Here is a 12142-nt window from a genome sequence, read left to right as displayed (position 1 = left end):
TTTTGTTCGGTCACGAGAAGACATGAAATTAATTCAGAATACTGTTTAAAACCTTTCTCTTAATATTGCTGTTGTAAGAGCATATTCGAGATATGAAATGTAGAAAATGTCTTCTCTAACATATCGGCATCAGTAATTTTCTCTCCGCATAGTAACAATTTGAACTGATTTTAAATAATGTGGAGTTGTAATCACTTATTGATTTGAAATCTTGTAGCCTCAAGTGCATCCACTTATAATGAGTTTTAGAAAGAATAATTGTTTTTTTATGATCATTCCTCTCTTTTAAATTTTTCCACAAGATACAGAGATTTTTTATTATAAGATACTCCATTTTCAATCCCTCGTGGAGATGATGACGAAAGAAAATCATAGCTTTTGGTTTGTCCTGACTGGATGTCGTCTTTCCTTCTTTAATAGTCTCCCCAAGATTCATAGCATCCAAGTAGATTTTGGCATCAAGTACCTATGACAAATAATTATTGCCATTAATATCAAGTGCGGCAAATTCTAATTTTGTGAGATTTTTCATGGCAGCACTATCATAAAATATTATACTTATGTTAGAAATTTAATAGATATTGAAAATGCAAAATAACATTAAATTTATTAATTATAACGAAGAGGAAAAAATCAACATACCTTTAGGACCTACATTTAGCGGGAAAGTCGACATGAGCTCGTGCTAATAACGTGTTGTGAATTTGAAGAGCACAACGGGAACACGGATATAAGAATATAATATATATATATATATATATAATATATATATATAATATATATATATATGTATATGTATGTATGTATGTATGTATGTATATATGTATATGTAGTATGTATGTATGTATGTATGTATGTGTGTGTGTGTGTGTGATAATATTAAATATATAAAATATAAAATAAAATAAAATAATTAAAAACATAAAAAAAAAACTAAAATTATAAAATTAGATAATATGAGAATTAGTGGAAGCGGAATTCCAACCAATGAATGTGTGATTTTAAGATTCACCAAATGTCACTCTTTATAGGCAAAGTGACAAGTAGGATGTGGATTTACATGGACACCAAACATAATAATTAGAATGCACATGGACAATATGAAGGGTGACACATTGGGCATCTATTTATTATTATAATATTTATAATAGGATAAAGGCATAGTTTACATCCAAAATTCTTAATTTTTCAACTTAGGGCGTTATAAGTGTGAAGACGATTTTGGAGATTAAAAAATTTAGGGAAAAATATATAACTATTTTAAAAAGTGGGTAATTCTTTAAATTTAAAAGATGACAAGCAATGGTTAAACTTGACGTTTATAAAATATCAAGTTTTGTGTTAAAAAAAAACTATTTGTTTCTTTAATTTTTAATTTTTAATTACTTTTAATTATTTGTTTCTTACTTATAGATTATCATTTATGGAAAAAGAAAATAAACATCAAAATAAGATATCATATAAAAGAAACATATGAATGGTAGTACAAAAGGGGATTTAGTGCTTTCCAATTTTATTTTATTTTATATATTAAGTAAAAAAATACTTACGAATTAATTATTTCAATTTAGTGGATGCTAATCATAATCATAGTTTAGTAATGCTAATTTTAGTAGGGTTAAAAAGTGTTTTAAAAATTGATAATGACAATTAATTCAGGTCATAAATTGGTATACAAACAAGCTATCATAATAGTAGAAAAATCTAAAATTTTCTATCCTTTTTCATCAAAATCGCGCATTTTTTATGTTTTCCTACATTTGATGACTATTATTTTTCATCATAAATTTTACACGAAAAAATTATCATAAATTTGAGAAATTTTGAGAAACTCCATTTTTTTCGACAAAAAATGCATGATTTTGGCTTTAACGACTGCTTTTTCTCTCTCCTCCCTATTTTTTCCATCATTTATGTATCATTAAAAGTCTATTTTGTAGTATTGTATGTATCTAAGTTGATAATATTTTTTGTGTGACATTGTGGCAATGACCTATACTTGATAACTTTACTCTTAGATACACATTATTTTTATGCAGTTTTATGGAGTTAGAGAATTGGTGTTAGTTTTATACACCTATAAATATGGAGTTTTTTTACTTAATCAATTATATGAAAATGTTTAGCCTAATATTACATATGTTGTGCTTGTTCAATAGTATTGGAATCCAAAAATGACCAAATAGATGGATAATAACGTAACCTAAAATTTAACACATTTTTAAAATTTGGTGGAACAAAACTTCTTATTTCTATTTATGAAATATGATACCTAAGGTATTAGTACTTATATAATACCAAAAAAAAAAAAATGAAAACAACCCCAACTAAACCCTAAACTCTAGATCTATACTTAAAATTCCATGTTCAACAAATCAGCAAACTAAACACATAAACCCTAAACTCAAACTAAAATGATAATATGCATTTCAAATATAAACTTCCTGAATCGATACTAAAATATTTAGCACCTCGAACACAAACTTTCTAAATATTGACTAAAATAGTTTGCACTCCAAACACGGACTATTCAATCTCGCATACTATTATAACCTCATAGATTATAATAATCCCATACTATAGTAATCCTTCAAGACTTATCAATTTTTACAATAACTCCATGAAACAGCACCTAAATTCATCATAAAAAGCTAACAACATAATATGAAACAACTATTTCGATCGTCTAAATCTTTTATAACATCATAGTGTAGTAGACTCCATTCGCCTGTCGATGTGAGTGGAGGAAGAATAAAAAAAGAGAAAGATATTACAACTAATAAATAGTTGCTCGTTCATTAATTAAGTTCGACTGATACCAAAAGTCGTGTGCGATATGAGACATATTCTTTGGCTTGATAAGATGATGGATCGCGAAATTGACGATGCTATTATGCTGACCCATTCTGCTAATAGGAGAAAGCAAGGCAATGTTTTTCCCTAAAGCCAACAAAGTATAATAATTCTCCTCATTTTTTCATAAAGAATGCCAAGATGATCATGAATATTTTTGAAGTTGGTATGAGGTTGTCTTTGTAGCAAGGAGGTGAAGCTCAAATGGAGAGTTTATAGATCCTAGTAATTATTAGACTTATAATGTATATAACATCAAACTATCATCAAAACTTTCAACAATATGCTTGTATATAGGTTATAGAGTAGTGTTCTAGTGCCTTATACTTTCCAATATGATTAATCTATACTTTTAAAAAATGCGGAAGAGTAACAAACAGATGCTATGATTAATGAAAATATGTTTGTTTTGGATTAAAAAACAAGACCTAAACCATCTAAAGAAATATCAACAAACTATTCTCATTTCTCCATCGGCACTTGGGTATGAAATTAATAAACCTTTATAAAAGAATGACATTAGAGTTAAAAAAAAAAAAAATTTTAAAAAAATGTTTGTGAACTTTGAAATATTTTATTGCATCGCCATTTTTGTTCATTGAATATATGCAATTTAAATAAGTTTAGAAATATTTTTTTTTTAAAAAAAATACCCAAGTAACTAAGAACGAGATAAATAAATAAAATGATATCTCACGTTTGAGGGATGCTGAGATATGAAAGTATGAGTCATGACTAAAAACAATTTAAAATTTTTTGCATGTTTGGGATAGATAAATGATATCTCACCCTTTTTTGTACATGTTCGGGATAGATAAATGATATCTCACGTCCGGGATAGATAAATAAAAATGATATCTCACCCTATTTTGTGTATGTTCAACAATAATTGATAATTACTACATATACCAACCGGATGAAATTTTCTATTATAAAGACTTTAAATTAAGTATTTATTTATTCATCTACTTATTTTTGGTTAAAAATAATTAGTGAATTAAGTAGTAAAAAGGGGCAATATATGTCTATATTTAAGATTTAACATCGTGAAATAAAAGATAATCTAGAGAAAAAAAAATTTAACATTTAGAGCTTTGACTTCTTCTTCTTATGAGACTCTCTTTTCGGAGAGTCTTTCTTCACTCATCTTCAAGAGGGATTGATATTTGGTTATTGAATTTTTTTTTTTTTTTTTTAACTAACTTTAGTTTAAAAAAATGAGAAAAAGTTTGAATTTTTTTGTACGGATGAAGTGGAATTTTCCCTACTCTTTAAAGTTTAAAACATAAGTTTTTCTACATTTTGCATACTTCACGTTAGCGTGAAATTTGGATGTTAGGATCTCCCTCTCATTTGTTATGCTTTTGATACTCTCACTCTTTAGAATTTAGGTTTTTTCACTTCATGTTATTGATTCTCACTCTTTGTATTAAAAGAAAATAATCGAAATGAGGAGCGAAAAGTGAGAACGGAGAGCCAAGTGTGGAAAGCCGTAATTCAATCATTTTTGCCGATAATAACGCAAACAAATGGTAAAAAAAAAAATACCTTCTAGAAAGTGGTTAAAATTTGATTATTCACTCTAATTTTGGGGACAACGGTACAGTTACCCGAAAAGTTTGTCGTGAAAATTGCCCTTTTTTTTTTGTTACCGTTTGTTCTTTTTTTAGTATTTGATTTAATAAAAATCTAAAACCCTTTCATCAAGCCCTCGCTCAACAGTTTGGCGCGCACAGAAACACATTCCAAGATTTGAGCGAAATCGAGAGCGATGATAATGGCGCTTGAGCAAACCCTAACTCTTTCGTCATCATTGTTATCAAAGAACTCCATCTTCTCCATCCCTAGAAACGAATTACGAATCTCTTCTTTCTACCCTTTTCTTTCCGGTCTAAACGCTCCTAAACACCTCCGTTTCGCAACTCGTTTCCCAAAATGCTCGGCTATGGAAAACTATAGCAGTTACTCCCCAACCTACCCCAAACCTTCCGAAATTCCATGGAAGAAGGACCTCAGTAACTCGGTCAGTCTAATTGGGACCGTTGGTATGCCTGTGGAGCTCAAGCACCTGGCAACGGGCAAGGATGTGGCTTGGACACGACTTGCTGTGTGGAAGTCCTCTACTGAAACATCTTGGTACTATTCTATTGTTTCATTTCGAAGGCATTTAGTATGGTTAAGAATATGGAAATTTTAGGACGATGGTTATAGACTATATTTCTGTTTATGTCCAGTGCCATCCCTGAATTGGTGACCCCATTTCAGTAGGATGTGGAAACCAAATGAATCTAAATGATGGATTTCTGTGTTTAACCAAGTCTGGAAGGAAGCTGCTCGAATGCCTCTGTTTGGGCGTTGAGCGAGAGGATATGTGAAATTTGATACATTTTGAAATTCGTACCGATGGAGGTTTATTGTTATTATTATAACTTTGTAATTTATGGCTCCTTCGGGTCCTTCTTGTTTGTATAGCTTTTGCTCCGCAAGCTGGTTGGTAAAATTAAAAAAGTATGTTAATTTATAATTAAAAAAATTAATTTCTTTTTTGTTATGCGAGTTTTATTTATTTCATTTCTCTAAATCAATCCTACCATTAAGCCAACTAATTAATTGGCATTTTCAGACATGTTTTATTGTGTGTGGACACGTGTCTGGAGTGTATTCGGACATATCCGCGTCCAATGAAGCTCCATGCTTCCTAGAGTGTCATCCTTGGAAATTTTTCTACTTCTTTTCCAGATAAATTTGCAAATCAAACGAATGCTGGTATTGGTCCATAGAATCTTACCTTTTTCTCTTGAAAGGGTGACCGCAAAAAATTTGAATGAAGAACTCTTGCATGCCTGAGTGGAGGATTAGGCTAAACGAAGTATGCTGAGTGTCAAAAATTTTATGCTGAATGGATAATGAATGGTACGATTCTTTAAGTTCTTAGCACTAACCTTGTTGCACATAGCGCACCAAGTGGGATAAAGCTAAGTGAATGTACCTTTTTATAATGTTGTCATTCATATTGAGACCTCTCAAAGCTAGTATCCAAAGAAAGAACTTGATCTTTTCTGCGACCCTTCTGTCTTCATACGACCTTCAAAAAGCTTTGATCAATGACAAAGTCTGCCTCCACCAATTTACCAAAATGCAACTCTTAGAGTCTTAGGTGTAGTTTATCTTAGTAATCAAGCACTTAAATTCTTCCATTCTCTCACAAGAATACTCCAAAATCCCATTAAGGTAGTAAACTCTATCTCCCCCCACCTTTGGTGGCTTCCTTTCCACTTCACCCACATATTTTCCAAACAGCCTTATTTTACATAGCCGGAGTCTCTTTTTGTAGAGGGAGGTTTTCTTTTTGTGGAGTTTTCCCTTTTTTGCCATTGTATACTTCAATGTTTTTTTCCCCCTCTCAATAAAATTTGTTTTCATAACTAGCGGGCAAGAAAAATATTTGGTTTCCTGAAGAATAATCACCCCTGGCCTCTTCTGTAGTAAAACATCTTTGATGAGCCTCCACCTCAACCCCTAGAATTATAAAAGGAACCTTTACTAAGACCCTAGGAGACTCAATGAAGCGCCAGCCATCTTAGCCTACAAATTATTGAAGTTAGACCACTCAAGAGACAAATCTAATAAGCTAGCTAAGTCTTTCGAACACTTAGTTACCCGTTATCACTTTCCTCTGTTGATTAGCATTTCCAATAGCTTTTTCTGTTAGCTTCCCTTTCAATTTTTGGTTCTTATCACATTTTTGTTTCCTTTGCCGATGAGAAGCATGTTAAATTGAGATAGAGAAAGAAAAGAGAAGGGGGGAAAAGGCGTGACATTGTTTAAAGACTCCTCATTTCTTGCAAGTCAAATCTCCCCACAAAGTGCTACATTCATTCCTTTGCACCGCAGAACTTTAAAACTCTGGTTTCTAGAGAGATACAGCATGGCATTTCAATCTTGATGCATTCAAATATAATGACAATTAGGACTGTGATCCGAAACAGGATTTTGCTCTTTCAGGATAAATTTAACATTCTGGGATGAATTGGCGCACGTTGCTTCTCAACACATCCAGAAAGGCAACCAGATATATGTATCTGGTCGGCTGGTAGCAGATTTAGTTGAAGCTGATGATGGGAAACAGCAAACATACTATAAGGTTTTGATGTCCTTGTTCACGTTGTTCCATGGTTTTTTGTTCATTCATAAAGTAGATACGGATGCTTTCATATCTTTTGCAGGTGGTAGTTCAGCAACTGAATTTTATAGAAAGAAGCAACTCAACAGGACCCCATTATGACCAAGACTCTAATTCCGTAATGGCAGGCATGGGATATTTTTTCAATTTAGGATTATTGGTTGACACTGTATTTTGCTTCAAAATCTTATTATTTGGTGTCCTATCACATTTCTTCGCAGGGAAAAAGCTCGGCAGTGGTGCTGTTGATAATGTGGGGTCCACACAAGAACTATGGCAAGCATTCTTTGCTAATCCCGTTGACTGGTGGGACAATAGGAAGAATAAGGTACTTGATTAATTCTCTTGCAATTTCTAAGATTCAAATATCTTGTTTTTGGATTCAAACGTTCTTAACATGGACCAAGTCTATTATATGCTTGTGTTTTTATGTGTGTGATTACCGATATTGTTTCTTTCAAATTGATGAATGAAAAAACCTTAGGAACTTACGACGGACTGCATGACATAATAGCATACATTTTACATTTTCTTAACTAATTCTGAGGGGAGGGATATGAACTCCCATGGGAAGTTAGATGATGAAAGAAAAAAACAAAATCAAGAACTTTGAGACAAACAGAAGTGAATAATAGAGGTCAGCACACAGAACTATGAATCTGTTTAAGAACAATAATTTATTCAATAAATTATGCCTTCTTTGAACCAAAAAATTTTAGAGCTTGCAAATCGTGATGAAGCGAAGAAGGAAAACTACAAATACTCCAAAAGCGGCTCCAGCAACCACTGCCTAAAAAAAAATTCATCCAAAGCTTGCTGAAAAAATGTTGGTTGGATTTTGCTCTTACAGCAACAAATCTTAGAAACTTAGAGCAACCACATAACTTTTCGAGACGAAAAGTTCACAAATCTATGCAAACAAAATTGAGGAGAGTAAGGTTTTTTAACAGCAAAGGATCTGAGAGCAACAACAGCCACAGGACTAACCAATGGGAGCTCTAAAACAACCTCAGAGAACAACTGAGGCTATAACGATTTGCAAAAGGCCCTAAACGAAAGCAATCAAGCTGAAAAACGCTGAAAAAGGCAGAAGCAGCAACAAAGAAGGAAAGGAGTTATCAGTAGGCATAAAAAAAGAAAGCCTTCATGAGACCAAAACTGACTCAAGCGCACAGCTACAAAGACGATATGAAATCTCTAGGAGCCCATATGCTTGAAAACTTGAACTTCTGATGTCCTAATTTTCTCTCATAAACCTCAAGACCACATACACCTTTAGGAAGGGGGAAACAGTATCTTTATCTTCTAATGTGTTCTCGTGAATGAAGGAAATGAGGGACGTCATATCAGACAAAATTTGGAGAGCTAATTTCTTCTTGAAAAAAGTTGCATAGAACCCTATCAATAGCCTGTTCAGATGAAAGATAATTTCCGTTGTCAATTGGAAAATAGAAATCCAATTCTTCACTAATAAGACTCGCCATGAATTCATAGATTTATTCGCATCCTCCAAACAATTTTACTTTTTGGTTGACCCATTTCTTGAAAAAATCACACTCTGACAGACCTTTATCAACTAAGAGGCCGAACATGCGAAAGAGGGGAACGGGGGAGAGTTGAGTGCGAGCCCACCGAGACTCAGGAAATCTCTTCCAATTAGCTAAAGCCTAAAAGAGTACTTAAAAGCTTTAATTTTTTAAAGAAGTATAGAAACTAAACCAAGTAAGAGCTGAGCAACACAGGAAAGTCGCCAACAGGCTTTTTTAGTTATCATATCTAGATGTTATTATTTTATTGTATGTATGAAATGGTAGGCCTCAATGATTTAAAAGGAAACAAGGAATTAGTAGTCTCTTGCAGGCCATTTTAGGCATTCCAAAAGTTACCTTTTGTTAGTATTTGTAGTTTCCTTCACTGTATGATTCACTTGAATCCTTGATGAGAGATGAGTTTCACTCTTTAATGTTAGTTAATACATTGGCATTTTGATTCTGCTTGCAGAAGAACCCAAAATATCCAGATTTTAAACACAAGGACACTGGGGAAGCCTTATGGGTTGAGGGCAGGTATAATCCACCCTGGGTGAAGTCCCAGCTGGCATTATTGGACATGAGAATGAGTTCTCTCGATGATCAGGAAGCCAAAATGGCCAACTTTGTAACTAATTTTGATTTCCCATCTTATTAAACCGACTCTGGATTCCTTTAAATTGTTTCCAACAGGGGTATTCTCCAAATATATTTGGAAAGATTCTTTTGTGGTGTCTGGCTTGTTGTATAGTTTGTAAATTGGTGTACTGTGTATTAGATTGTTAGTAATTCAAATATTTCTTCAGGCTCCAAGATCAGTACCTTTTATGGAAGGGGAAAGAAAAGACGTGGAATGTTTTGATATTTTGTTTATTTAGGGGGGCACTAGTTGGCTATGTATAATAGCCTGAGTCTATAATATACAACTTTTAAGACTCTAATGAGTTGAATCGTCTATGTTTGGGATTTAGACTATTTTAGTTTAGGTTTAGAAAGTCTATTTAAAGTAGGGTTGACAAAATTTTCTATAGGACCCTACCCCGATCGGGGTGGGAAATCTCCGATTTGACCGGGGATGGGGTCAAATCGGGAAAATTTTTTGGGGTCCCGTCCGGGGATGGGGACATTATCCCCACCCTAACCCCGACCGCGATTTGATATATTTATATTTTTNTTTTAATGTTTTATAAATATATATCTATAATATATAAAATAACTTATTTGTATGTATGTTTAATGGGGTGTTCATGGGTTGGGTTGGGTTGGGTTGAAAGACTTTTTAAACCCAACCCAATTATTCGGGTCATAAATTTTTCAACTCAAATAACTCTTATTAAAAAATGAATCCAACCAACCATGAAATATTTGGGTTGAGTTGGTTCGGGTTAATCGGGTCATTTATTTAAAATTGTGTTCTAAAAAGAAGCAAAACGTAAATATGTAAAAATATAATCTAATTATTTTAATATATTGAATTAAGATTAACAACTTAATTTCAATTTATATAGTGAAAATTTTCCTTCTAAAGTTCATGGAAACTAATTTTGAGAGTCGTTGAAGTATACATTATTAAAAAATATTGGAATTAAATAAAATTAAAATCAATATATGTATAAATAATTATGTTATAAGTAATAAAAAATATATATTTTAAAGTTAATAATAAATTTAGGATGGTTTGGGTTATATTAGGTGAATTCATGAACCAACCCAATCCATAAAATTTTCATTTATTTGAACCCAATCCAAACCGCACGGGTTGGGTTGGATTGATCGATCTTTTTGGGTTATCAGATTTTTTTGAATACCCCTAATGTTTATAATGTATAGACTTGTAGTGTTGTGGAGTCCAATATTAAATATCTAAATTCTAAATCTAAGCCCAAATTTTAATCAAATTTTAATTAAAAAATGGTGAATCCTTGTGGGGAAATGGGAAATGGAGCCCGCGGGGACCCCATTTCCACGACGGGGAATCCTCACCCCCATCCCCACCTTCAAATGGCGGGGACGGGAGCGGGGATGAGGGAGAATTTTTCCCACGGGGACGGGAGTGGGGGACGCCCCCTCCCGCCCCGACCCCGTTGCCAACCCTAATTTAAAGTGCATATTATTTTAGTTTGGGTCAAGAAGTTTATATTTGGGGTGGAAGTTATTCTAGTCTAAGTTTAAGATTCATATGTTCGGATTGTTGATTTGTTTAACATAGTGTTCTTAAATATGAGTTTAGGATTTAAGGTTGTTTTGACTTTTATATATATATATATATAGTATCCTATATCTTATTTTGTAAATAGAAGTAAAAAGGGTTCCATCAATTTTTTAAAATGTGTTGAATTTGAAGTAACATTATTCTTCATTCATTTGGTCATTTTGGAATGTACAAATATTATTGAACATGCACAAAATAGGTAAGATTATAAATTGATTAAATAAGAAAACTACATATTTTTTAAATGTATAAAAGTAACTAATCTCTAATCTCTAACTCTATAATATTGCACAAAAACATATATCTAAAAGTGATGGTTGCCAAGTATAGACCAACACAATGTGACATGTAAAAAAATATTGTCAGTCTAATGATGGTAGGTTATTATTCCAAAGCAATTCAATGACTAGGCATCCAAGTGTTTTTTTGAAAGGAGCTTGTAATATTAAAATAAGTTATATATTGTATGAATTGAATTAAAATGTATAAATCATTGAAGAAGATTTATTGGAGAATTTATTTATACTATTCTCTGATTCAATTTTATGAACAATTTTTTTCCATATAAGTAAGGGTATTTATGAGTCGGGTTGGATTGGATTGAAAGACTTTTTAGACTCAACCCAATTGTTCGAGTTATACATTTTTTTCAACCCAAATAACCCTTATTAAAAAATGAACTCAACCCAACTCAATCATGAAATATTTTTGGTTGAGTTGGTTCGGGTTAATCGAGTCATTTATTTAAAATCTTATTCTAAAAAGAAGCAAAACATAAATATATAAAAAACTAATTTAATTATTTTCATATATTGAATTAAGATTAACAATTCAATTTCAATTTATATAGTAAAAATTTTCTTTCTAAAGTGCAAAAAAAACTACCTTTAAGAGTTGTTGAAGAATAAATTATTTAAAAAATATTGAAATTAAATAAAATTAAAATCAATATATGTATAAATAATTGTGTTATAAGTAATAAAAAATATTGTAAAATTAATAATAAATTTGGGCTGGTTCAGATTGGTTTTGGTTATATTAGGAGAACCCATGAACCAACCCAAATCATAAAATTTTCATCTATTTGAACCCAACCCAACCTAAATGAGTTGATAACCCAACCCAAACCGCACGGATTGGGTTGGATTGATCAGTTTTTTCGGGTCATCGAGTTTTTTGAACACCTCTATTTAAAAGCATAGTTTTTTTGTTTTTTTTTTAAACTTTGATTAGACCCATGAAAGTTATATATTAGGACATATATTGATTGATTAGGAAAAAATTGTTTTGAAACAAGTTGTTTTCATTTAATACATTTTATAAAAAGAAAAAAATAATTAAATAAAACACCCATGTGTTTGGAAA

The 12142-nt window shown here is 32.0% G+C and overlaps 1 protein-coding gene across 1 annotated transcript; it reads left to right on the top strand.

The window, feature by feature from the left end:
- The first annotated feature begins 4549 nt into the window (after positions 1-4549).
- LOC120084994 (protein OSB2, chloroplastic-like) lies at positions 4550-9383 on the top strand. Its single transcript, XM_039040810.1, has 5 exons — positions 4550-4989; positions 6859-6997; positions 7080-7164; positions 7258-7364; positions 9038-9383. Exons 1-5 carry the CDS (start codon positions 4625-4627, stop codon positions 9221-9223), a joined length of 882 nt encoding a protein of 293 aa, XP_038896738.1. The 5' UTR covers positions 4550-4624; the 3' UTR covers positions 9224-9383.
- The last annotated feature ends 2759 nt before the right edge of the window (positions 9384-12142 follow it).

This window comes from Benincasa hispida, chromosome 9 (genome assembly GCF_009727055.1).
Source record: "Benincasa hispida cultivar B227 chromosome 9, ASM972705v1, whole genome shotgun sequence".
Taxonomy (NCBI): domain Eukaryota; kingdom Viridiplantae; phylum Streptophyta; class Magnoliopsida; order Cucurbitales; family Cucurbitaceae; genus Benincasa; species Benincasa hispida.
This window is presented reverse-complemented; position numbering and strand designations above follow the sequence as displayed.

Coding starts and splice junctions, on each gene's coding strand:
- LOC120084994 (XM_039040810.1), top strand. CDS start 4,625: ATGATAATGGCGCTTGAGCAAACCCTAACTCTTTCGTCATCATTGTTA. Junction 7,165..7,257: donor CTCTAATTCCGTAATGGCAG/GCATGGGATATT, acceptor ATTTCTTCGCAG/GGAAAAAGCTCGGCAGTGGT. Junction 7,365..9,037: donor GGGACAATAGGAAGAATAAG/GTACTTGATTAA, acceptor TTCTGCTTGCAG/AAGAACCCAAAATATCCAGA.